The sequence below is a fragment of the Amphibalanus amphitrite genome, unplaced genomic scaffold (assembly GCF_019059575.1).
Source record: "Amphibalanus amphitrite isolate SeventyFive unplaced genomic scaffold, NRLGWU_Aamphi_draft 000832F_arrow, whole genome shotgun sequence".
NCBI lineage: Eukaryota > Metazoa > Arthropoda > Thecostraca > Balanomorpha > Balanidae > Amphibalanus > Amphibalanus amphitrite.
Window position 1 is genome coordinate 270,343 of NW_024882326.1, and position 25,082 is coordinate 295,424.

The window sequence follows — 25,082 nt, forward strand, 5'->3', positions numbered from 1 at the left end:
CAGATGGCAGTCGTGTCTGAACGGTAGATGGCAGGGAATTCGTAGTTAGTAGGCGGGGCTTTGCGAGCAGCCTGACGATAGCCGCCATCCGGGCTGATATTTTACTTAGCATTACGAGTGAACGGGAAGTACCCTAAATATTTATTTGACATTAAAAAACCTTAATAATAAAAATTAGGCCGGGGTCTGAAATGTCCATTGCCGAAGTTTCGTTCTTGAGAGGCAACGTATTCAAAAGTTATTGCGAAAAAGTCGCGTCCCACGCGGTTTGACGTCCACAGTAGATGAATAGCTTATGGATTATCATGGATCATGGATAGCTTTAAGCCCTAAGTTGTTACATTGTCGAATTTTGGTACACAAATGTGTACGAATACCTATGCAAGTCATCTTATATGTCGCGGATCGATTCGGGATCTTTCTTCCACGGTCTTGGCATTTCGCAGACCAGTCGGTGTCTACCGCGCAAAGTTTACGGTTCGGCACGACCGCCACGAATGTTTCATGAAAAAATGAAAATTTCGTGGCCGCTCGCCGAAGTTATGATTGACGAATATGATCGCCAAACAGTCGCCGAATCACCGGTGACATATCGCTGCGGCCTGCGTGCGTCAACTTGCTGCCGAAGTATCACCGACTATTCGCCACGATTCGCCATTAATTCGCGATGCTCGACGAATCATGGACCAAATTCGACCTGCGCACGATTAGGGGTGCCCCCCCCGTTTTCTGCAATATGGACTCTGTCGGCGAAGTGTTCGCCGATTTCCTACACAGCGTGATTCGGCGACAGGATCTTGGCCAATATTCGGCAGTGTAACTTTACTTTACTGCCTTTGCTGAAAGCCTGAAACACCTATAATCTACAGTACTCTTCAGCATCAGCTATGATAATTATCATAGCTGATGCTAAATGTTTTCTTTATAATTGGAAGATGAAGATTATAAATGAAGATTATGAAGATTATGATGAAGATTATAAAGATTATAATCTTCACATATGTGAAGTCAGTAAGTCCCTTCCTATTCATGTTTCAGTTGGACGCCATACCTTCTGATCATGCCTGTTCTGTCCCGCCCACCGTTGCTTGTCGTCCGTTGCCCACTGAATACCGGGCCGCTGTTGGTGAGCGCCAGCTTTGTTCCCCTCTGTCTGTGCCCCCCCCCTAATTAAACCTCATCTCAATTAAGCCATTATTCCCCCTGTGAAAGCGTCCACGTGTTGGCTTGACCAACGAAACGCAGTCAATTTCGGGCCCTCCCCAGTCCCCACTGACCGTCGGCCACCGGCCAGAGACGCCACTACACAGAAGGCAGACGCAAAGCGCCCGAGCCCAGCGCAGCGCACCGACATTTAAAGGTAGTGTGCCACCTTTGAAAGATTTCCCATTTTATTTTTCCTAGGATAAGAAGCTTCTGTTTTTGCCTAATATCGCAAAAAAAATCAAAAATGGGCCTGGAATAGTGCCTTTTTCGCCTAAAAGTTTTTTGGTTTTTAGATATGTATAACAACTGTAGTGGGCTCACCTGCAAACAGGCGTCGGGCAACAATCGCGAATGCGGCGCACTTGTGACAATAAGCAAAGGTCATTATTGTGTTACGACCATACGACGTACGGGAATGAGTTATCAGCTGTCTAATCGTAGACAACACAATGTCGAGCCTTAAACTGTAAGCCCGTATTGGTATTGTTTCTTTTATTTGGCTGTCGAACATTATTTATGGTTTGAAATATGATTTTATGTAAAATAATTGATATGAAAAAGCCGTCTTATAAGTTATGACCCCATTTCACCACACGCAAGTGGCAGAAATGACAATGATCAGCTGACGCATTTTTCTTGGCCGAAGTCAGAGCGCGCGGCCCGACGCACCACGCGTATTTGGAAATTCCGACCTCGACGAGCATCAGAAGCCACCTAACAGGCGTGTTCGAAACCGCAGGAGATGATGATGAACGGGTTTATCGAAACTTGATTGGATGAGCATATCGGTAATAGCGATTTCAGTATGTGCATTTATTGTTCATAGTGGTGTGAAATGTGGTTGGGGTACGACCGACAACCCGTCGGGGCGAATTTCGCACTGGGGTACTCAAAATTTGAAGAATTTAAGACGTTTCCATGAGTTTTGAAGGTATGGATAAGTTCTAAAAATCCGGTTCTCCTTATCTGGGCCATTAACTCCATACGGTCCAAGAAAGCTGGCACACTACCTTTAAACTTATCTTTCTCCGGAGGACTTTAAAGAAGTGACAGATTGCAGGCGCGCCGATTCAAACCTAGGGAACAGATTGTCCATGGGGAGGATTTAAACGGGGCCGGACGCTGGGCCCAGGACGGCCAGGTCATTAGCGATTTAAACGGCACGCGCGCGGCGCGCGTGCCCCGCCGCTGCAGCGGCCGCCGCGCTGGCCACATGGCGCGGAGCGTGCCAGCCGGCCGCCGCCGGCCGCTCCCCCCACCCCCGCCCGCTCCCCAGCCGCAGCACGTGCGCAATGTGATTGGGCAAGACGGTCACGGCCTCGGCCGAGCGCCGACCAATCAGCGCGCGAGCTATCACGGCAATCCGGGCGAATCCGGCCGCCGATTGGCTGAAATCATTGATTGCCGCTCGAGCCCTGGCCGGCTCGCGATTTGGTGTAGGTCGATTCTGAAGCGGCGGCAAAGTCGAATCTTGGCCAAAGCTGGCTAGAGGTGCAAGGTGGGCCGGCCCAGATTGAGCGGACTTACAGCGGACTGTTGTATCTCTGGGAGGCGACTGCCGAGGGCGCCCGCTCGGTGGTCACACCAGACAGGGGACATGGCAAGTCCGCCCAGCCGGCGACCTCTCGACCCGCTGCAGGCCTCCGAGGCCGGGAGGCGGAGCAGCGCCTTCACGGCCGTGGCGCCACACATCACCAGCCCGATCAAAGGTAAGCCGCCCCCGCCCCCCTTCCGGTCCAGACAGATAACCGAGACGTGAATAAACTTGAATCCGGCTTGGAATCTCGCCGCACGCGCATGTACGGCTCTCTCGAGATTAAGCGGTAGGTTTTGCACTTTTGCATTTCCGGTTATGGCTCAGAAACTAATCGATCTACGATGAAGCCATTTTACACGATCATGGCCGGCTTGTTACCAAACACGTCGACCGCATCTTCAACACTTAAAAGCTTAAGATGACGAAGATATAGCCTGAAGTACACTAAATTTTCTAGGTGCAAAACCTACCGCTAAAATCCGCGAGACCTATACGACATGGGTGCGTTTACAATGCGAAAAACGCTGAGCGTTCTGTGTCTGGCAGTGGCGACTAGCGGTTATGAGAGGGTGAGTCTGTTTTGGTGCGCGGGAGAAGATGGAGCGAGCCTGGTAGGTACACTGAATGTGAGTACATGCCCATTTGGTGATCGAGTTTCCGTTGATTACTTTCATCTGTATTTGCGGAGCTTAGTAGTGCACTACTTAAAACCAACTACCCTGAAATTGAGGAGGAAATAGTTGTCAAAGTCAAGACGCATTATGTGTATGTATCTGCTACTCGAATTGCCGCTTTTATAGGGGAGTTCTTTTCCCGACTGCATGCATGCAGGCATTAGGGTGTGCCTGCATTTTGTGCCGCATAACATTTCAGGCATAGTTAGACGACTTTGGGTACGTAAGTACTATGATCTTTTCTCAACAAGATGCAAAAGTTATTGCTTATTTCTACAAATGGTGGGTACCTACCTGCAAGTGCGCATCTACATGTGTATTTATTGTTACCTTCAAGAAGCCGCGAATACTTTCTATGCATTACAAGTCTGAAGTACAAGTTCTATGCATTACAAGTCTGTAATTAGTTGAATCGATTATTGTGAAGTAAAAGGAATATTCTAGACCATTTTGGTATTCATGATGGGTAGTCTTACCTAATTCTTCAATATGCTCGCTGCTGCTTACAATGTGACTTTAGTTTTATCGTGATATCGATATATATATATATATATATATATATATATATATATATATCAAGAGGAAGTAGGTATCTTAGCCTTCGCTGTCTCTTATTTCATTACCTACCTAAGAACATCTGTCACCTCGTAAAATGAATAAATTATGCCTTGTGCAATCCTAAGGACAAAATCATCGCTAGCTTTGGAATCCAACCGTACTTGAAGCTTACCAGAGCACAACTTTTTTTCACCAAGGCAATCACGGATAATGTGACTATTAGTGGAAAGATCAGCCAGAGCAGCCTGCTAAGCTGGTTGCTGGACAATGTAAAGATGCTTACGAAGCACTTATTTGACGGATGAAACAACAGTTTGGGTTGTCTAGCATTAATTTGTTCTAAAGAAAGGATTAGCTATAAACTTGTTTAGTATATATCCAAAATTGTACCCCATATGACATCCTAAACCCTAATAAGTCTTTAATATCCATCTATAGGCTTCGATAAATAGGTAACAAAATCACTACGACACGTCTTAATCGATTTAAAGAAATTTCACGCCCTTTTTTCTCGGATACCATTCATCTTATGCAAAAATGAACGAATATATCGCTTTAGCTAGCAACTAATCCTATATTTCCAATTTTAAATGATGTCTAAATGACATGATGGAGAAAAAGCTTTTTGTAAAGTCGGCTTAACTTGTGCCATGAAAACGTAGTAAATGTGTCCGTAACATTTTTAAAGCATGCGTTATGAACGATGTAAATAGGTAATGAAACGGGCATATTAAGTATTTCAACAAGGTTGTGTGAACGCCTGTGCCAAAAGGATAAACCATAAGCGTTTACTTTTAACATCGTGACATTTGTTAACGTTTGTTATCATGATTCGATGCTAGGGATGTAGATATGCAATTTGCGAATTAGGTATTTATGATCTGAAGTGGACGTTACTGTAGGTATTAGGGGAGCCCGACGGCTGGCATGTTCAGGGGCGGCGCCACGGGTTTTCGATAGGGGGGGACGGGGACCGAAAATCGAAAATCCCAAAAGTAGATACTGATTGTGTATGCAAAAAAAAAAACGAGGCACGTAACGCCGCGAAACTTGGCAAGGCCCAAAACACATCGAATGGTGCATCCCGTTTCCAAACTTATCCTAGGACAATTAAGATCGATCACCTTTTCAAGCATCCTTGCCTCTAAATCAAAATTTGCAGTCTTGCCAACTCAAAGCTGGTTTCCTACAAGCTGCGAATTGCTTAGGTATGAGTAGCAGTGCCAGCTATTCTTACGTTTCGTACTTTCAAATTTTCGATCTTACGTCTGGTCAGCTTCAGGGCTTCACCATCATATAGTCATGGTGGAGGAAAAGTGGGAATGTCTTCTGCTCTGACAAGTGCGCCAAAACTGCAATATAATTTCAGAATCATGACATCACCACCTGATCCATATGTAACGGGCAGGGTGCAGCTAATGGCTAGCCGTCAGTGGTCATGTCATCGGTGGTCACTCAAAAGGCCATGCTAGGTCATGGAAGGTCACCAGCCGACAGCCGTTATTTGATCACACTTTCTGATGGATTTTACTTGCCAAGAGCTTCGCGGGAAAAACGAGCGCATGCACCGTTGAAAAAATTGAGTGAAAGGGTCTCAGGTCCGGCGACCTCTGCAGGTGAAATGCCCCAGGGTAGGATTCCGGTGCTTGTTGATTAACTTCGTCAAAAATGGCAGTAGAGCTGTGATGTCGGCACCATTGTGTTCGTCATGCTCGAGCTGGCACGACCTGCATCGTTCTCATATTCACCCTCCAATCGTAACTACAGCAGGCGCTGTTACGATAGCTCGGCAAAATCCAGAGACCTTCATTACCTCCCTTTGGGAGGTAATGAAGGTCTCTGGAAACTTCATCCCACATCTCTTTAGCATTAGTGGCTCTCCTTATGGAACAGGTTTCTTGACTGGTCTGTTTCACCCCAGAATTCAAAGACTATAATAGTCAAGGTAAATCCGAGCGCACCACAGTGAGCACAATTTGATAAGCTGGTGTATCTCAATTTTCATGTAGAACCTTTCACGTATCACGAACCTAAAACCCTTTCGTGCACTCATGCAAAAGCAACTGCCATGTTTCAACAGCTGGTAATGGCATTTTCACAGCCGCTGACGTAAGAAGGGGAGGGATGGGGGGCTCGATTAGACCCGCCGACCGAACTTAGTTTTGCAGAAAAAAAAAACGAGTGCTATCGAACCCCTTGACGAGAGGGAATCGATGCTATATCCAATTATAAGGTCTTGGGCTACTGCGTGCTTTTTTGGTCCTGCCTGTGATCTATCCGAACACTTCTCCCCACAAGTGCTGGGGTTAATGGCATAGATTTCAAATGGTTCCTGTGGTAGAACTGCCATGCTTGAATTTGACTAATTAGGAATGGAAAATTTTCATATGGTAACGGAAATCTATGGAATTTCAGTGAACTTGGTTTTATCGGCAATGGGGTCTGGCAATGGGGTGGGGAGGTTATAAGTAATAACCCTGCCTGGCGCCCCAAAAAGGGGGCACGATCCCCGAGGCCCTGCCAATCACCTTATAACTACAGGCATCACAGCTCCACACCTTTTGCAGATGGCCAGGACCCCCTGCGATGCATCCCAACAGCAATCTTTATTCAGAACCTGCCTTGATTAACCAACGATGCATTAAATGCGACGGATAGCTCTATAATGCATTATTATCAACTATTGAACGGCCCTCGCCGATAGGGGGGTACTGTACCCCCCTAACTTTCGATAGCGGGGGACCTGTCCCCCCCGTCCCCCCCGGTGGCGCCGCCCATGGGCATGTTTATCAAAAATAACTATGCCTATGCAAAGTGCCGTCTTTCAATGAAAGCTGAGTTAAATCAATTGGTAGTATAGGTTATGGTTTTGGTTGTCCTCTTTTTCATAATAAGGGACCGTTACCTAATTGATATTTAAGCCGTTTTATTGATTTTTTTTCAGCAAATGCAGCTAATCGTTCCTTATGCCTATATATTTATAGCATGTAACGATGTCATTGCAGCTGACATAAGCGTGATGCGCCATTGGTGGCCAAACGGGACCATTGTTATATTGATAGAGACATGCACTATTTGGGACCATTGGTGGCCATGTCGAGGCCGTTAGATATTGCCAAAACTTAAAAAAAAAATGGTAGGGATGAATTAAAGCGTAAACTGCAGACGTTGAGTTACATTTATATGAATAAGGTAGCAGTGTCTTGTGAACAAATCAAGCTGTAAGATAGTTGTCTGTTTTGCGCAAAAATTTGCCAAGCTGTGATTTTTGGACTTGGCGGTAATCGACGCATTCTGACGCTGTTGTGACGTAATGATTTAAAGTGCATTTCTGAACCGTGGAAGCAAACATGTGCATGGATCCGAGGAAATGATCTGGATTCTGATCCCACGGATCCTGATCTCGGCTCCGACGGGATCATGGATCCAGTTGTTTACTTATCAACAGATCCAATGGATCATACGAACTCATCTATTTTCTTTTCTTCTTTCTTTTTGTACTTTAGATCCACTGAGATGACAGTTCTCACTTGTTCTTTGATAGCACAACAGTCCTAAAGATGCACTTGCTGCAACTCACAAAAGTTCTGTTTTTGTAATTTATGCGATTGCACGTAATAATTCATAGTTAGTTTCGTGACACTTATTGACATAGAAACGCTTGGGAACATTTCAAATGTTCTGCATGGTGGGCGTCACTCGGAGCGTAAATCCGTGTCCTTGATCTGTCGTCAGATCCTATAAGATCATAGATCCATATTTTTTTTCACGCGGGATCCGGTGGGATCATAGATCCTAACATGCAGCTTGCTTCGAGATCCACTGTGGTTATAGATCCATCATTCAAATACATGCACATGTCTGCGAGGAAGGGCAGTGTCCAAACTATGTATATTCCCATTGTAATTAATTTTAGAACCTTTCGCAATCGTTGAGCATAAGGTTGTCCTAAGATATAGTAAAATACCTAGTAAGAGAGGGTAAAAGAATGAAAATTGATTACTTGATCTGCGCAGCCGCTGGAGATGAGCTATGGCTCGCTAGTCGCTTGAGCTTTATTAAAAAAATATGATGCAGAAAATGATTTTATGCTCATGTACAGGAATACCTATACCTAATAGTGAAATAACAAAATATTGTTGGTAAATTTCATCTTGCGTCGTCTTCGGAATGTGCATTTTCGGGATAGTCGACGAGAAACTTCACATCTCTTCAAAAAAGCAGCATTTTTGTGAGATCTGTGGTTAAAGTTTGTTATCTAAAGATCTCACAAAAATGTTGCGCACTATTTTGAAAGGATTCGAGTTTGCTCCCCGACAAGTCCGAAAATGTACATTCCGAAGACGACTCAAATCGAAATATATCAATAATATTTTTGATTGGCTCAGCTTGGAAGTTACGTTTTGCTTTATCCCATCGGCCATCGAAATCTTCATTTGTGCAGCTCCCTCCCTCATAAAAAGGTAAAATGTAAAGGTTTCTCATATCCCTACTACATTGCGATCGGCATCCGTACAGTTCAAATTAGTTCTACAGAAGCTTTATGCTGCATTTACCAGCACTATTTTTGTGGGTACTGCGACACACATATGCCCCGCATACACACATACACACACCAACAGATGCACGTGCCGCCGAGTAAACAGCGAGTGCTGCTGCGGCGCGAGCGGCCCGATTTGTGCACACATCGCTGACGCTCCGTCTGCACAGTGCACACGGCCCGACGGCCCAACACCCCTTGCGCCGGTCCCGTCGATAATTTGCATGCGTCGTGTGTGTTTGCCCACGGGACCGGGGCGGGGCGGGGATGACAGTCTCTGTGCGGTCGCGGCCGACGGACCCGGGGCGACGGCCGACAATGAACGGATGGTCGATCGACCGACGATCGGTATATCGGCTCGGAGCGGGTGCCCGCTGGATGCCCGTGAATCGGGCACACACCTCCCCTGCTATAGGCCGGAGCCAAGTTGGAAACCTAACCGATAGTTGGGCCGCTCCGTTCGCCTAAAGAGCGGCCGAGTAATGCGTGTGTAGGTAGGTACACCAGGCGCAGAGTGTGGCTATTGGGCACTCGTGATGACTTAATGGGCTGCCGGTATTTTGATGAGTTATATTATATTAGAAGTGCAAGCTCGTCACCTGGGATGCTACTACATGTGTCATATCGTGACGTATTCGATCGCCTCCGTCATCTGAAGTTTTATAGATTGGCTTGTGGCTTATGTCATGTTCTAGGAACAGGTTAATCGCGCACGCTGCTGACATTTCGCGCAGAGCACGTAGGTAGGTGCCCGCAGTGTGTAGCCTCCGCACCGGGCTGCCGCAGTCGTCAGACCAGCCACCTTTCAGCTGCGGCTCAGTGGCTCCTATTTACCCGCCCCACACCAAAAACCGCCCCTCGGGCCATGGGTCGGGCAGGACAATTTGAATACCCTGTCCATCACACGGCGTCAGCGCGAGCGTGATCGGCGACAAACGCGGCGCGAGCGGCGCCACGTGGCGCGTGTCGGCGACGTGGCGACTGGGGGAGGGGGGGGGGGAGCTCAGTCAGTGGCGTCCGACAACTGTTCACCTGCCAATCTCACCAGAGCTGGGCGCTGCTGACGGCTCGGTGCAGCGCCCATGATTTGGCGGCCAGTCTCGGCCAGATCCACTGAAAAGCTCGACGGCAGCTCGGGATGCACGAACCGCGGCTGACTATGAATTTGCAATGCAGCGCTCAACACGGATTGTTCGTGACGGAGGTTGCATGAGCTCGGGTGGTAGCCCTTCCTCGGCCTAAATGTATTTAATTGCTGGATGGCACGGCTTTGTGGGGCGGCGTTTTGTCATTATGAAATTGCACCGGTATCAAGTATCCATTAATATTTGATTCCAGTTTAATGTTCCGAGACTTACGGCAGCCTGGTAGGGTTACATTACGCGGTAAGAAGCCGTATCACTAATCAGGGGCTTGATACATTTATCCGATATACTCTTACATACACTCATGTGACGGGCTTCCTGTATAAGAAGCACCTCGACTATATCGGTAAACCTAATTGGGATTATTTTGTGCTGAATTTTTGCTATGACCCGGCTGATCGGGCCCAGTTGGGCCTGGCCGGGAGAAGTCCTCCAGCCTCCAGCCGCCGGCTGGCTCCTGCTGCAGCCGCTGTGCTGACTCCTCCAGCCGCCAGCGGCACTCCCCGCTGACTCATCCGATCAGGGCTAATCACCCACTCAAGTGGTCTCAACTGCCTTAAATAGACGGCCCGCATGCAAGCACCGTTAGCTTTTTATACCTCTGAAGCGCCGAGCTCGTTGCGGCGCACCCACACCCCATTCGTCGGCGCCGTCACCAATCATCGTTTGGGGTCGTCGCCGGCGTCTCATCCGAGCCGTCAGGGGGCTGTCGGCGCCGCCCGGGGGGGGGGGGGGGAAGGGGGAGGGGGCGCCGCTGGACGGTGTGATCCCTCCCAGCGACGGCGCGATCAAATTAACCTGGCTGTCTCGCCGCGCTGACGGATGATGTTCCGTTCGGACATTCTCGCTGCCATCGGTCTCGCTGATACCCTGCAGCCCTCGCTGCCCCCTCCTCCCCTCGGGCATGGGGGGGGGGGGGCGGTGATAGTCCGGAGATCGCATGCCTCTCATCCGAGCCGAGCCGATGATGTGACCGGCATCACCATTTGCCGGCTGCACGCAGCAATAAAGTCAGCGGCGCCGCCGGATCCGCCGCCTCTGCGCCATTTCCGCCGCTATAGTGACAGAGGTCGGTGAAGGGCGGGTGTAGGAGAGGAGGGCAGGGATAAGGGAGAATGCGCGACCTACTACACCCACCTGCTTGGTGGATAGGTCAGAAAAAGCTCAGCGTCGTTGAATGATCATTTGATGAATATTTTTTAGCCTTCTCAAAATGACTTGCCTTAAACTGTAGAATAAATAATGCTGGAGAGCGTGACACTGACATCACTTTCTTTCTCGGTTGGTAAATTATATCCCCCGCAACTCCTACTTGTTGCAATAATTACAATATTCTTCCCTGAAATATTTTACAACGCGCCCAATCTGTAGCGGGCGCCGTCGCGTTAGCTGCAGTGTGCTGATTGCCGACCCGTAAACCACCGCCACTAGCATGCACCTCCATCAACAATCAGGTAACGAGGCGGCCTCCTGTCTAATTTCCCCACCGCATCGGCACATGACAAAAGCCGGGAATGCGTCGTTCACGTGTCACCGGCCGATACCATCGCCGCGCCGCCGCCGACGCCATCGCGTCCGTATGCAAATCGGCCCCGTATCGACGCCGCATCAGCGCCGATGACGGCCGGCCGCCGCTCGGAGGTGATTTGCGGATGGCCCGCCGCCGGAGCCGCGTCACAATTTATGACGTCATCGGTGGCAATCGCGCCCTGGGGACGACGGCGCTCGGTCGCCGTAATTGCGGCCTCCGCGCCCCGCTGCAACAGGTCGACGTGCATACGACCGACGCCGACGGCAGTCATTATCGCATATCGGCGGCGACGGCGGCCGGCCGCAAAGTGTGATTTGCTGCATCGGCCGCGACGCTGTGGCTGCCGGCGGCGGGGCGTCGCAGCCACTGGCAGCCGGTGGTTAGGGCTCGGAACGGGCGCCAGTTTCCTGCGGGTATCTGTGTAAGGCAATGGGTGAACCGCTCAGTCCAGCACCGCGCTGTCCAAATCTGAGACGGTGATGGGTGTTTTCGGCGTTTCAGGCGGTGGTTGCAGTCAGAGAAGCCAATAACTGCATTGGCCATTCGCCTGGATTGATAGGGCCGAGCACAGCCCACCACTCAATTCACCGCCTTTCCGGATCGTGTGATTTAGACAAAAGCTCGGAGTGTTTCACTTTCCCGCCCGACGTACCTTTGACTTCCAGCCTTCCCACCCATCCCCGGTGTCGTTTCCCCAGATTCCAGCACCGCTCCCCGTCCCCTCGGCCGCGTCCCGGGCCGAGCACGCGCCGACACCTGTTGTGGAAGGGGCAGCAGTTGGCTCCCCCCGCCTATTAACCCCTCCCGGCCCGCTGCCGGCCGTCGTTATTGTAATGGGAGTGAGCGCGTGGCGAGGGGACGGCTCGGCCCGTGTATGGGATGGTCCAGATGCTCCGGCACGCCCGAAATTGAACCGTAATGGGACGAGGGGAGGGCCGCAGCGCGGGCCCCGAACGTGTGTGCAGCGCAACTCCTTTCCCATTGCAGCTCGTGTGTCTTGTATGACACGTGGCAGGTGTCTGTTGTCTGAAGATAATGCTATCAATGTTTTAAATAGTTCAAGCAATCATGTAGCACCGGGCGAAGCAGCTTAACTGCATCATTCGTCATGCAACAAGAACTGGGTCCATCGATAAGAGGCGGCCGCTGTTCGCAGCTGTCGGCAATCATATCCTCTTGACAGTCTCATAAGGCGCTGCCTTCATACCTCCCGCTAATTACAGGTGAACAAAGAACGGTCGGCTCCGATTTCGATCACACCTGGATCGGTAGCTAGCCTCCGGCCCGGCAACACCCTTCGACCGCCGTATTTTAACAGCGTGAATACGGCACAAGACACCGCGGCCCATTGAAATTAATTGCCGGCTAATTTGCAAACGGTCCGTCCCGAGTGGGCGTTCATCACTTTGACATGGTGGTCGCTGCCTTCGCCGCTGCCGTTCGAAGCATATGCATTACCTCGCCCACTTCCATTTAAAGCGAGTCAATAAAGTCAATCCAATTACCGGCCTGTGCGGCGGCGGTGGCGGCGCGGCGGCGGCGGTGGCGGCGCGGCGAAAGAGTCCGGATATCCCTCGACGCAAGGCTCGCTCCAGCAGCGAGGACGGCGGTTAGGCAGGGCGGATATCGGCACTACACACCACATTTTGAGCCACAGCGGCGGCCGGGGCTGCTGGAGCCCTGGCCAGCTGCGTAAAACATCAGATAACTGGAATTCTTATCTTGGGAGACCTTCGGTAGACTGGAATAACAACTATCTGATAATCTGTAACCTCCCAGCGAACGAGGATCGCGGGGAATCATATCCGACTGTCCGCAATCCACGGCTGAGCGCGGCACGTGCCGGCCGGCCGCCTGATTACCGTCCCCGCCCTATCACCGCGTGCCGTGGTCTATCACCGCGAGATCGGGCTCGGTGGCTTCATCTCGCCACCTCGGCTCGGCGAGAGGAGCAGAGGCCGGGGCAGGGTCGAGGTCAGCAGCGCCAGGTGATGGCCCTCAGTGACCCGCGCTGTGACCCGTCACTGGCTCAGACGCCAGGTGATCGCGCCTGTATCGACATCTCTTGGAGACGTGACCCGCCTCTGATAACCTCCCAGCTGCCCTTTATGTCACAATGGTCCTCGGTGGTTAGAACATTAGTCGTGATAAGGTGAATTGTGGACAATAGTTGTCTTAAGTTAAACCACTAAAAGCGCAAAATATTTTTGAAAATAATATCAGCAACTTGTTTGCCTACATGATAATCAGTCTTTATAAATCTGAGGACCAAGACAGATTTTCCAATTTGCTTTGGTCGCCCACAATATACGTAACGACTGGCTCTTGTTTTGTCCGTCCGGCTCCGCCCCTCTGCTCCTCCCCAGCAGTTTGTGGTTCACCTCCCGCCCCTCACCGCGCAGCCGCGGTGCACCACCGGTCCTCTGAGACGGCCGTTGGTGCCGCCGCTCCCCTGCTAGTGACCGGGCACCACCCCGACCCCTCAGCCGACCTCCTCCGTCCCGCCAGCCACCTGGCAACCGGCTCCAATCTCGGCGCGACTGCCCGCAATCTGGCGCACGGCGGGCACGCGCGCCGCCGCCGCCGCCGCGTCGCTAGTCACCTGTCTCTCCGGGAGGACCTCGGCCGCTCGCCCTGGGTGGCTCGGCGGCCCGGGAGGAGTCTGTTGTGATCGGAACGGCTGCCTGCCGGCTGGGCGGCGATAGGTTTCACCATCGACAGGCACGACAGCGGCGCTCCTAATCCGAGCAGCTGTCGATGCTTAGGCAAATGCGCTGGTTAATTGGTGGTGAAATTTGGTTAATTGGCAGTTTGGTCTGATGCGGTAGGCTGTGAAGTTTTGTTCGAACTTCCATTGGCCCAATTTTTAGTAGTCACTGAATCGATAAGTGTTTATGGCTAAGACGTTAGAGATCAGGCACGTACATTTTATCTTCTGGTGTTCCCCATTTATTTTCTTTCATGACCACACATGATAGATCGTGACCATCCCACTTCTACCTACTCCTTCGAATCCGGATAAGATTTGCGCAACATCCCTTCCACCCCTAACTTTTCGGCGGCTGTTCCGCTCGGCCAGTTAGCACTCGAACTCTGAGAGCTGGGCAGCTGCGCTCGCCGGCGTCGCCTTTCCACTTGGAGCGAATTCCCTTTGTGCGACGTGCGGAAGTCGTCCGGAATTGTTTGCTGGCGGCGCTGCGGCCGGCCGCCTGTTATTCCGAATTGCTTCATCCGGCCAATCTCCCCGGGGCCAAGGAGGCACGCCGCCGCCGCCGCCGCCGCCGCCGCCGCCGCCGCCGCCGCCGCCGCCGCCGCCGCCGCCGCTGCGTGTGTCTGTCTGTGTCCGCTCTGCGTGTCAGCGGCGCGCCGGCGACGGCTGCGGCGGCCCTCGGGCCCGCACGCGCGCGGCCCGCGCTCGCAAGCTGTCTCATTACGCGAGCTATTACACCCGCGGCGCGGCGGTGGACGCGCCGCCAAGCCGAGCGGAACTGCCTAGCGCGTCGCCGGTAGCCATGGGTAGCCATAAGGGCCAGTTTGGCCACCGAGCGGCCGGCCGGCAGCCCTTGTTGGTCGTGTCATCTGGCCGGCGGCAGCGGCCCCGGGCGGCATCACCTGCGGCTACCCACCGGGCGGCGGCGGTGGCGGCGGCGGCAGCGCGCGGTGCAGAGACGCCCGTGCCGCCCGGCCGCGGCGGTGGCGGCGGCGGCAGCGCGCGGTGCAGAGACGCCCGGGCCGTGCCGCCCGGCCGTGGCGGCGGCGGACGATGGTCCACCGTAACGATTCTCATGAATAATTGAGGCTGGCCTAACACGGTTGGCGACAGATATCTGGGCGGAGAATAGAGATGTCTGGCTGGGACGCCCCCCCCCCCCAACCCGACTCTTCCGCCGGTGCTTTCGTTGGTACTGCTAGCGGATGAGTGCGATAACGGTACGTAGACAATTAAGAAATCTTGAGCGCATTTATGAAGGCTTAGGCATGCAGAAACACTTGCCCAAGGGGACATCCCAAATGATTCATGGCGGCGCAAATGGTGGTAGCGTGAGCGTAAATATGCACTGAGCTGACAGCAGCGGGACTGTAGCAGTACGTGTTGATTAAATTCTGGTTGGGATAATTTAATTAACGGCGCCGCAACTCTGCTGTTGCAATAGTGTGACCCTAATCCGAGCTAGCCGGGGAACGCGGCACGTCTAAGTGTTGTCCAGGCCAATACCAACCATACTCCAGGTCTGCCCCACCTATCGATCCTTTCACCGTACTGGGGAGAGATAACAAATCACATGCTACATACCATCCTAATCTTTGTCATTCCACGCATTCACAGCGGTGGCAAGTGGCACGTGACTCCGCCGCTAACAAACGCTGCACACCTGGACGGATTCCACCGGCGGCACTCTCACACTCTCACACTCACTCACTCACATACCGCGCTAGATCGACCCGCGGCGCGTGCCCGGCACGGGGGTGCTGCAGCCTGCAGGGAAAAGGACAGGGGGGGCATTCTACGATAGATCGTACCACTTTTTTCCAATTTGACACCCTCATCTCTCGGAATTTGACGAGAATTGGTCTCAGGGGTAATCAGGGGCTCTGAATCCACCTGTAACAATTTCAGGCTTATGAGATAAGTATTTTTTTGAGTTATGGTGTATAACATTTTTTGGATCTTGCTTTGCAGCGCTAAGTTTGGCGGGCTGTAACTCTAAGACGGATTATTCAAATGCCAAATGTTATATAACATTAAACTTGCAATGAAACAGAGATTAATATGTATTTTTGAAATTTCGAAAAATACGCTATTTTTTATATATGACATATCGAGTTTTCTTTCATTTGTATTTTTTGGACTTTGGGACCAATTTTTTTTGAATTTTTATTTCTTTAAAAAAATATTTGGCTCATTGTTAACAAATATGCAAAAAATTAGGAAGGTGTTCTTTCTATAAATGTATTTATTTTACGTCACGATAACGGTTTCAAATAGTGATTTCGGGAGGAGAGCTTACAAATGGCGTGGTAAAGCTGCCTAGTGACATCACGGGTTACTGAAATTTTAATTGAAGTCTGAGTCATCTGTAAAAAAAGTGAAAAGAGGGTTCATCCAACCCTCTTTCCTATAAGCGCAAGGGTGAAAAAGGCTGTTTGGTTCTGACATTGTTTTGGACGCCAACGACCATAGCTGTCCGAGATGAAAGTTACAGGACGCATACATGGGGTCTCACAACTTGTATATCTGGGAATTTTTAAGGTTACGTTCGGTCAGGTCGGTCACGTGACATCACTGTTATAAGTCAATGGGGAAATACAAAAACTGTTATTTTGGCGCCGGGAATGAGCTAAATCTATCCCACGTACATGGTATCGTGATTTCATGCACTTCTAGCAAAGTCCAATGCTTTTTTGGCATTGGTAACCTTGCGTGACGTCATTTATGACGTCACTAGGGTCGTACGAGTTTTTCGTCAATAACTCCCGATCAAATGGAGCTAGAGAGTCGGGAAAGCCACCAATGGACTTGGGAAGACCTTCCGAATCGAATGATATGCCATATGATACCCTTTGTCCAGCTTCGTGACCTGAGGGGCTCTGATCTGACCTTGATCCAAGGTCAACTACTTAAGTTGACCTCACCCTAGCAAAAAGTATACCATTCGATGCACCTGAGCTAGGCAAACACAATGATGCCAAAATCGCGGCTCTGCGGCCATTTTTTGCAAAGTTATTTACTAAAAACCGAACCCGTAACTTCAGTCACTTGACCTGACCTCAGACGCTACCGGTTAAATTGAGACCTTAAAATCGGGTACCAATCGCTGCGACTTGTTGCGGCACACACGCCCGTTTTTTCCGCGAGGCTCTAGCTCTATTAGAAGCGAAACGGCGTGCTGGGGTCGTATCAACCCCTCCGAAGCCCATTTTGTTTGCGGGAAAATGAGGATTTTATAGAAAGAACACCTTTCTAATTTTTTGCATGTCGATTTGCAATGACATGAAGTTTATTTTGAAAAAATAAAAATTTGAAAAATTTTGGTCCCAAAGGTCATTAGAGGCGAATGAAAAAAGATTAAGGTTTTTGCTCAACAATGAAAATGTTTCTTTGGAATTTTTAAATGGTAATATTAATTTTTTATTCATCGCAAGCTTAGTGTTGTTTACTGTTTGTTGGTAGCTTAACCCGTTCTTGAGTTATAGGCCATCAAACTCACCGTTACAAACCGAAGTTAGAACAATGTAATGCAATATAACTCAAAAAGTTTTGATCTGAGAAGTCTGATATTTTGCCAGGCGTCTTTGGGGCCTATGATTACCCCTAGGACGGATTTTCATTAAAATCTGAGAGATGAGGGTGACGGGCCTGGTACGATCTATCGTGGAATGCCCCAGGGGCGAAAGGAGGGGGCGAAAGGGCTCAGTATGCCGGGAGCGGGTACACCAGGCGGGAGACACTAGACAGCGTATGGGACATCGTGTGTTTTTAGTAGTTTGGTAGAGCCTCTGTCACAGCGTGTTTTCATCAGGATGTCGGTTGATGAACTAACCGAGCGAGGAAATTGTCTGAATTAATAACAGGGCGACAGATGATAAGTAAATTTTCTGACTGCAGTAACGTTGATACAACTTAGGACCTATCGCCGTTTTCTGAAACATTCGTACAAATGCGGCCACAAATCTGAAACATCGTAGTTATGACGCATACACCAAGCACAAGTGTCTGAGTGTCCAAAAGGCCACAAAAAGACGCGCGTCAGTCCGTGACCGATCGTCGTTTCTGTGTATCTACATACGATCGACAGTGATCTGATATGTCAGGTGTTCAGCAGAGTCATGTGCACTCCTTGCAGTCTGTGCAGTCTGGTGCGCATCAACCGAGACTCGTCAGCTCAGTGACGCTCACAAAACAGCTGTGTGGGCTTCTGCCGTCTCTAAGCCGTCGTGCTTACCGTGCTGCAGCGTAACATACGTACAGTCCACAGCAGAAGTAATGTGTGGTTTCAGTCATGGGTATGTTCTGCTTCTGAAGCTTAGGAACGATTAGCCAGACTACAATGAAACTTTGAATGTAGCTTACATGTATCGTCACCCTTGCAGCTGCAACTTCAGCTATTGACATCTTCTTTTCGATCACTCCGCATTAAACAATCGCCAGTCAAAGCCAACCGTTGAGATTGGTAAAACCCTACATTACTTTAGCGGTGGGCTGTACTTACCGGTATCGGTAAGTACGTACCGCATGTTTCGACCCATTCAGTTCGCATTTACCGTACCGTGCCGTACGGTACCGCATGCTCTCATCACCCGTCCTGGCCGGGCTGAGGGCTCGGCCAGTCCCCATCGATGCTGCCCCAAACACAATTATGATTTCATATCCAATTGAACTTTACGAGGAGCGAAATCAAGCAGATGTCAGGATTGAGTGGACACTTTTGAATTGTGAGGGTCACTGGCTAAACAGGCGCCGTTCAGGGGACATTGGTGGCGGTCTAGTGTTTGTAGCGCCGGGAAACGTGTAGTGGGGGGGGGGGCAGGTAGGGGCGCTAGAGGTCGGGGGGGGGGGGGCGGACGGAGGGTACCGGGAGCACTGAGGCAGCTGCCGGGAGCGGACAGAGTGGCAGAGGTTAGCTCTCTGTGCGGTCAGTCGGGCGGTCCCTCTGAGTCGGCAGCTGCCCGTCCCCCAGCCCCCTCCCCCGCGCCGTGACAGGTGTGACGGTCGGGCGGAGCGTCACGGCCCGTGACGCGGCCGCCGTGACGACTGCGCGCGCGCCCGATTATTGGACTCATCACGAGCGTCCCGTAATGGTGATGGATCACTGGCGATTGGTCGGCCGAGGATGACCGCTGTTTTTACAGCCCCGCTCTGCCATTAAAACTCGGCGGGATGTTAATATTTCAGTGCGGCACAGGTGATGCGGTCGCTCTGCTCGCACGGGATGCGCTATGATAGAGGCGGGGCCGCCAAAAACGGCCGCTCGTGCTGCACTGACTCAACGCGCGCCCGTTTTTGAAATCGCACATGTGTGCGAGCCGACCAGTTGGTGTTGCTCGGTGCAGGCGTGAGGCGCACCTGGCTGAGCCGAACCGGGCTATTATGGGGACCAACAGCTCGCCCCGGAAACCATCCTCGGCTCTAACCTCGGTGCTGACGGGCACCGCCGGCCGTATGAGTTTTCACGCAGTTGCAGAACCGTAACGACCAGCTGGTGCAAAACTCGCCGGCAGGATCATCGATGATTCACTATTCAGCGAGCCTGAAATGGTATATCGTGATTTCTGTCCGGCCGGATAGCGAGATTGGCGGCCACCGGTCTCCAGAGACACGGTGCGTCACATTTCGTGACGGAGCGTTACATTGGCAGCCGCACGCACCCGCCACAGTCGATACTCGGCTAAATCGAACGCCCTATCTGAACACACACACGGAATCCATCGCCCCCGGTGTGATTTGTTCTTGTGTGCCGGTGTAAACGGGCCTCACCGGCTCCGCGGCTATTAGCCGGCAATGCCGTATAATTACGATCAGCGGCGACGTGATCTTATCTGCCGCGTACTTCATACACGGCTGATGGGTCTGTAGAAATACAGTGAACACCTGAGTCGACCATGTGTCATCAGTGGTTTACATGAGTGTAATCAGTGCGGTACAAGGCCCTCGTTTGTCGACGGTAATTGATTATTCAAACTCATCAATGCGCTGCCAAGCCCAGCCCATCCACACGTCGTCTCTCATTATCATTTCAGAGTGTAACTATACAATCCTGACAGCCGACATGACAGGAGGGACGTGAAGCTCATGTACCCATGCTGAGGTGCGCAGAGCCATACTGACGGATAGCTTCTTGCTTTTTGTGTGTTTATGTGTGCATTACCTAAACATGCTTCAAGCAAGATATTCGAAATGACTGGTATAATCACTTTTCCTGGACAGAGTCGTGCAGACTAGAGCCTCACCGCCTCCTCGCGGCCTCCCCAGCACCCAGTCTCACGGCTCGCGCGCCCCTCCTCCGGCAGATCCGAGCAGCCCGTCGTATGGGCAGACGCTGCCGCCGCTGCTGCCGCTGACGATGCTGTACCCGGGCTGCCTGCTGCACGCCTACCCGCACTACCAGCGCTGGTACTCGTCTGACGCCAAGGCGCCGCTGCTGCCGCCCTCGGCGCCCTACTCGGAGATGGCCAGGCAGTTGGAGGCCGTCCGCCTCTGGGGCTCGCTGGCCAGACGCGAGATGACCAGCCCGGCCAACAACGGTGAGCCCGAAAATGGAGGACCTTCTTCCTATCTGAGCATTTGGGTATACTTATCGTGATACAATTGAAGGGTTGAATGCATGCTTAAATTCCTCTGATGATCACATGAATGCCCTCTATGTTTCACTTAGTACAGCCCGAAAGCACTATATGTACTGACGGCTGCGCACGGCTCGTTCTCTGCAGAGCCGCGGACGCCGACGTGGACGGGCTCGCCGTCCTCGGCCGAGGAGGAGCCGGCCGACGCGCCGCTGAACCTGTCGACCAGCTCGGCGCGGCGGGCCATCTGGTCGCCGGCGGCGGCTGTGGAGCAGGAGGCCGAGCGGCGGCGCTGCTCGTCCGAGCTGAGCCCGCCGCCGGCCAGCGAGCCGGCCAGCCCTCCGGCGGCGGCGCCGCTGGCGGCCTCCTACCCGCCCTACCGGCTGGTGTTGCCCGGCTGGACGGCTGCCGCCGCCGCCGCCGCCGCCGCCCGCCACCTGGGCCGGCCCGTGCCGCCCAGCCGGCTGCCCGCCATGGAAGGCCAGCACATCAGCTGCCCCGCCTGCAAGAGGGCATTGGGCTCGCCTGCCGCGCTGGAGGCGCACGTGAAGCGTTGTGCGGCCACCCTCTCGCCGCGCTCCGTGCCGGGAGGTCAGACCAACACCAAAACAGCGCACGAGAGGTCGTTTGAGGTAAGCACTCCGGAACAGGCTCATGGATAAATGAGGGGGGGGGGGGGATGGATCTGCAATTTTTGGTGGCAAATGGTTGTAACTGATGACAAAGATGTTTAATTCCTTTCCCACGTTTGCTGTAATAGGTGAGTTGCAGTTATTCACGTTATATATGTGTTTATCGGCTCAATACACTAAATACACCCCTCCTGTTTTATTTGCAGTGCAAGGAGTGTAAGAAGACGTTCAAGCGTTCCTCGACGCTGTCAACACATCTTCTAATCCACTCGGACACCCGGCCCTACCCATGTCCGTACTGCAACAAGCGCTTCCACCAGAAGTCGGACATGAAGAAGCACACCTACATCCACACCGGTGAGTCCTGAAGCGGAAAATCGGCCAAATCGCCGACCAAGAAAATTGCACGATTGAGTGGCCATAAACCCACGATTATGCCGCCCTCCTCAGTGTCATGTTGCCACGGCTGATCAGCGGCCCTGTATATCACCGCCAACTGCCTCGATTCACCGAAGCATTATGATGTTACGGTTACACATAAGCCGCTCCAAATTGCTCCCTTTAAATAAAACAGATCATCACTCTTGAACTTTCCCATGCCTTCCAATCTACAATATGGAATCAATTTGTCGTTGATTTATGTATATTCCCAAGGGTGGCGTCCCCTCTCCATAAAAGTTATCGACGAGGAGGCGGCCGCACCCCGCGTCCAAATTGGTTTTATCATGAGTCGCTCTCCGGTTCACGAGTGATTGCCTTCGGGCATGAAATCAGGGCCGTCATTGTGACTGGGGGTGATACGCGTGCGTCTGCTCTGTGCGCTGATAATGGCCCGCTCCGGACAGCCAGATGGCCGCCGATCTGGACAGAGATCAGCGCTCACTGATGGCTGATCAGCTGGGCGATGGACCGGCCGCTCGCCAGCCGACCAGGCGCAATGACGCGTGCCACCAGCGTATAGAGAGCCGGGTCCCATCGCCGCCGCTCCAGCATCGGGGCTCACAAATCACGCGGCCCCTCGGGCCAACGTTCGTTTGAATATTAATCTGATATCGGGCCGGGCGGCCGGCCGGGGCGGGGGCGGGGGCGGGGGCGGCTGAGAGGAACCAGACGCGGCGGCGGCTGACGGCTGAGCTGATGTATGGAGGCGGGGTGTGACCGAGCACTGCCCGCCCGGCTGGACGGGTGCTGCAGGCTGTGTATGAGATGCAACGCCTGTACGATCGATGAGCGCCAAGGCGCTATGGATGCTGGATAGCCATGTGGCCAGGCCGGGAATAAGAGACTGATACAGTGCTGCCGATCGTCAGCTACTGCCAGTAAGCACACATAAGACGGCGCTTAGTGCGGCCAAGAAGTCAGCGAGAGCAGAATTGGGTGGTGTCATATTTCTTTGTGGAACGCATTCCGGGTATAGCCTGTATCCTTACACTAAATCATTTTGCATTGCCGTGGATGAGATATGGTATAAACTAATTGAGCAAACCAGCGCATATATAATTTTTGGTCGTAGCCCTTGGTGCCAAAGCAAACATCGTTTGAAAATGTTTCGAACCACTTCAATCATGAGCGCCATTGCTTTAATAATTCACGGTATTTGAACTCCATAAAGGCCCGATGTCCCGGCGCGAGGCGGCCCACTTCGGGCCGGACAATGGCGCGTCGTGCCGCGCCGGGATCGATCTTGGATTGGATGGGCTCTGTGCACTCTGTGACAGTGTTCAAACACCAAGAGCCATTCTTCCCGGTTAAAAGCAATGATTCTGCAGCGTCGGCATTCAGCTGAGTCATTCAATTTGACCTGTCCATGTTTTGTGAGGCACTATTGCGTTCAGTTGGTCTGGTTTCAGGCTCTTGCCTGACCTCTGTCATACCCCTGTTGTATAGCTCTGTCGTATCCTGTCATGTCCCCTGCCTAGTGTCCAAAGCTTTCCGAGCCCTGTCTGACCCTATGCAGCCCCTTTCTGACCATGAACTTTCTCCCGTTTTCAGGTGAAAAGCCGCACAAATGCTCGGTCTGTGGCAAGGCGTTCTCGCAATCTTCCAACCTGATCACACACATGCGGAAACACACCGGATACAAGCCGTTCGCGTGCGGCCTCTGCGAGAAGGCGTTCCAGCGGAAGGTGGATCTGCGCCGTCACCGGGAGAGCCAGCATCCGGACCTGGCGCACGTGCCGCCGCCGCCGCCGGCGCCGCCGGCGCCGGCCGCCCTGCCGGCCGCGGACTGACGGGCCGGGCCGCCGCCGTTGCCGCCGGCAGTCTGAGCGCCCCTGAGCAGCGGACCGGCGTGACGCTGCGGCAGCTCAGCAGCTATTGATTGTTCTCACTGACCGATGTAACCCGAATCTCCGCCAAATGGACCGCATTTGAGCCGGCGACGTCGACTTCAAAGCAGCCCGTATGACCATTACTTACGTCAACAAATTAAAAATCTTCGACCGTCTCGCTGAATAGCGGCGCCCTCTTCAGAGTGCCGCGCTCAAACAAAGCACTTAGGCGGCGTTTTCCATTGATTTCGGCGGCGCCGGCCGGTAGCGGAGGTGACATTGTTGTCCGTAGTGTGCACACAGAGTTGTTCAAACATTTAACGAATTCATTGCGTCTGTATCAGCGTCGATGAGCGGCTGCGAGGGTCCGTTTGACACGGCACCAGCAAACGGCAGTCGGACACAAAACGGCCGCCCCCGGCCGGCCGAGCGGGGACGGTGCGTGCGGGGGGAGTGATAGACGGCATCGCACGGACTAATGATTCGAGCCAACGGCCACCATTGAGCTAAATGGACGGGAGCGCACGGCCAATTATTGAGCTTTCTAGTCAGCTTGTATATAAAAAGTTATAGGGGAAGAGTGACTGGAACGCTTGTGATTCAAAAATCGGATAAATGTGCGGCTTTCAGGTGATTTTGGAGCTAAGTGCTCGTATCTTGCGTTGGCATGACTTGTTTGGGAAGTAGAGCTCATGGGTGTGATTGTGTAACCGTCGGACAATTCTGTGTATTGTTAGAACTGTTTTAACTAGAATGCATACAGGGATGCATTGACGTTCGCAAATAGCTGTTGTCCGGGGAAACATTCCGGTCCGACTGTACGCAATTTGTGTTTTATCTTTTTGTTTTATCTTTTCTGTAAAGGCACTTTTAGTTTTGATACTTGATCAGACTCAGCGGCACTTTTAACATGCTGACTGTTGCAGCAGTGCAGTGCAGTTTATTCGAATGTTCGGACAGATAAGAGAGAGCTAATCTCGCTGAAATTGTTCAGTCGTTTACTGAAACGATGTTCGTGGGGCAACGCTATGTCATATAGCCAGGATCGCATCTTTGTCTTCTGGTTCAGGAGTTCAGATCTTGTTATCTTGCCAGCGTTTCAAGTGCACAAATTTCATGATAGGTACTTTTACTACTACTACTGTATTCCTCTGGTGCGCGTTAAAGGGGATTTCAAGCACTGTACAAACTTGCACACGAAACTGGTAACTCGTACACTCTTCGTGCCTTTTTCAGCGCCATCCAGCGACTCTAGTTAGAGCCATTATCAGATTTTAGCCGCATATTATCGGTGTTTGGGCGCTGGCGGGGCGCCGTGTGTGTACGGATGTGGACTTTGTTGACGGGCGCCGGCTCTGCGGGGCGCCGGCGCCCTCCGGCGCCCCCGCCGAGCGAGCTGTGATGCCACCAGACCGTGTGACCAGGCAGCACTGCGGTGGCGTTCGTTGCATGTTACTCGCGTCCTTAAATAAATTGCTGTTATCATATGAGGCACTCGGTGTTTTATCGTGTTCTTTTGGGTACACGAAGGGCTGATTGCGAAAAAAAATCGCAGCCGAAGAAGTGAAGAAGCTGACAAAGACGGGTGACTGGCAGAAAGTATTCCCGTGTGGTTTTGAGGTTTAAATAATGTGTTTACATTGGCAATCCCTTACACTTGCCATCCCAGAAACATCACGGGAAGTTATCAGGGTCAATGGTATCGTT

General features: G+C 52.0%; 1 protein-coding gene across 1 annotated transcript; it reads left to right on the plus strand.

Annotated features, from left to right (window-relative positions):
* The first annotated feature begins 2,679 nt into the window (after nucleotides 1–2,679).
* On the plus strand, nucleotides 2,680–24,866 carry LOC122366797 (zinc finger protein Gfi-1b-like). The gene is made up of 5 exons (XM_043339387.1): nucleotides 2,680–2,915; nucleotides 20,201–20,434; nucleotides 20,621–21,105; nucleotides 21,312–21,462; nucleotides 23,098–24,866. Exons 1-5 carry the CDS (start codon nucleotides 2,804–2,806, stop codon nucleotides 23,334–23,336), a joined length of 1,221 nt encoding a protein of 406 aa, XP_043195322.1. The 5' UTR covers nucleotides 2,680–2,803; the 3' UTR covers nucleotides 23,337–24,866.
* Nucleotides 24,867–25,082: the final 216 nt, after the last annotated feature.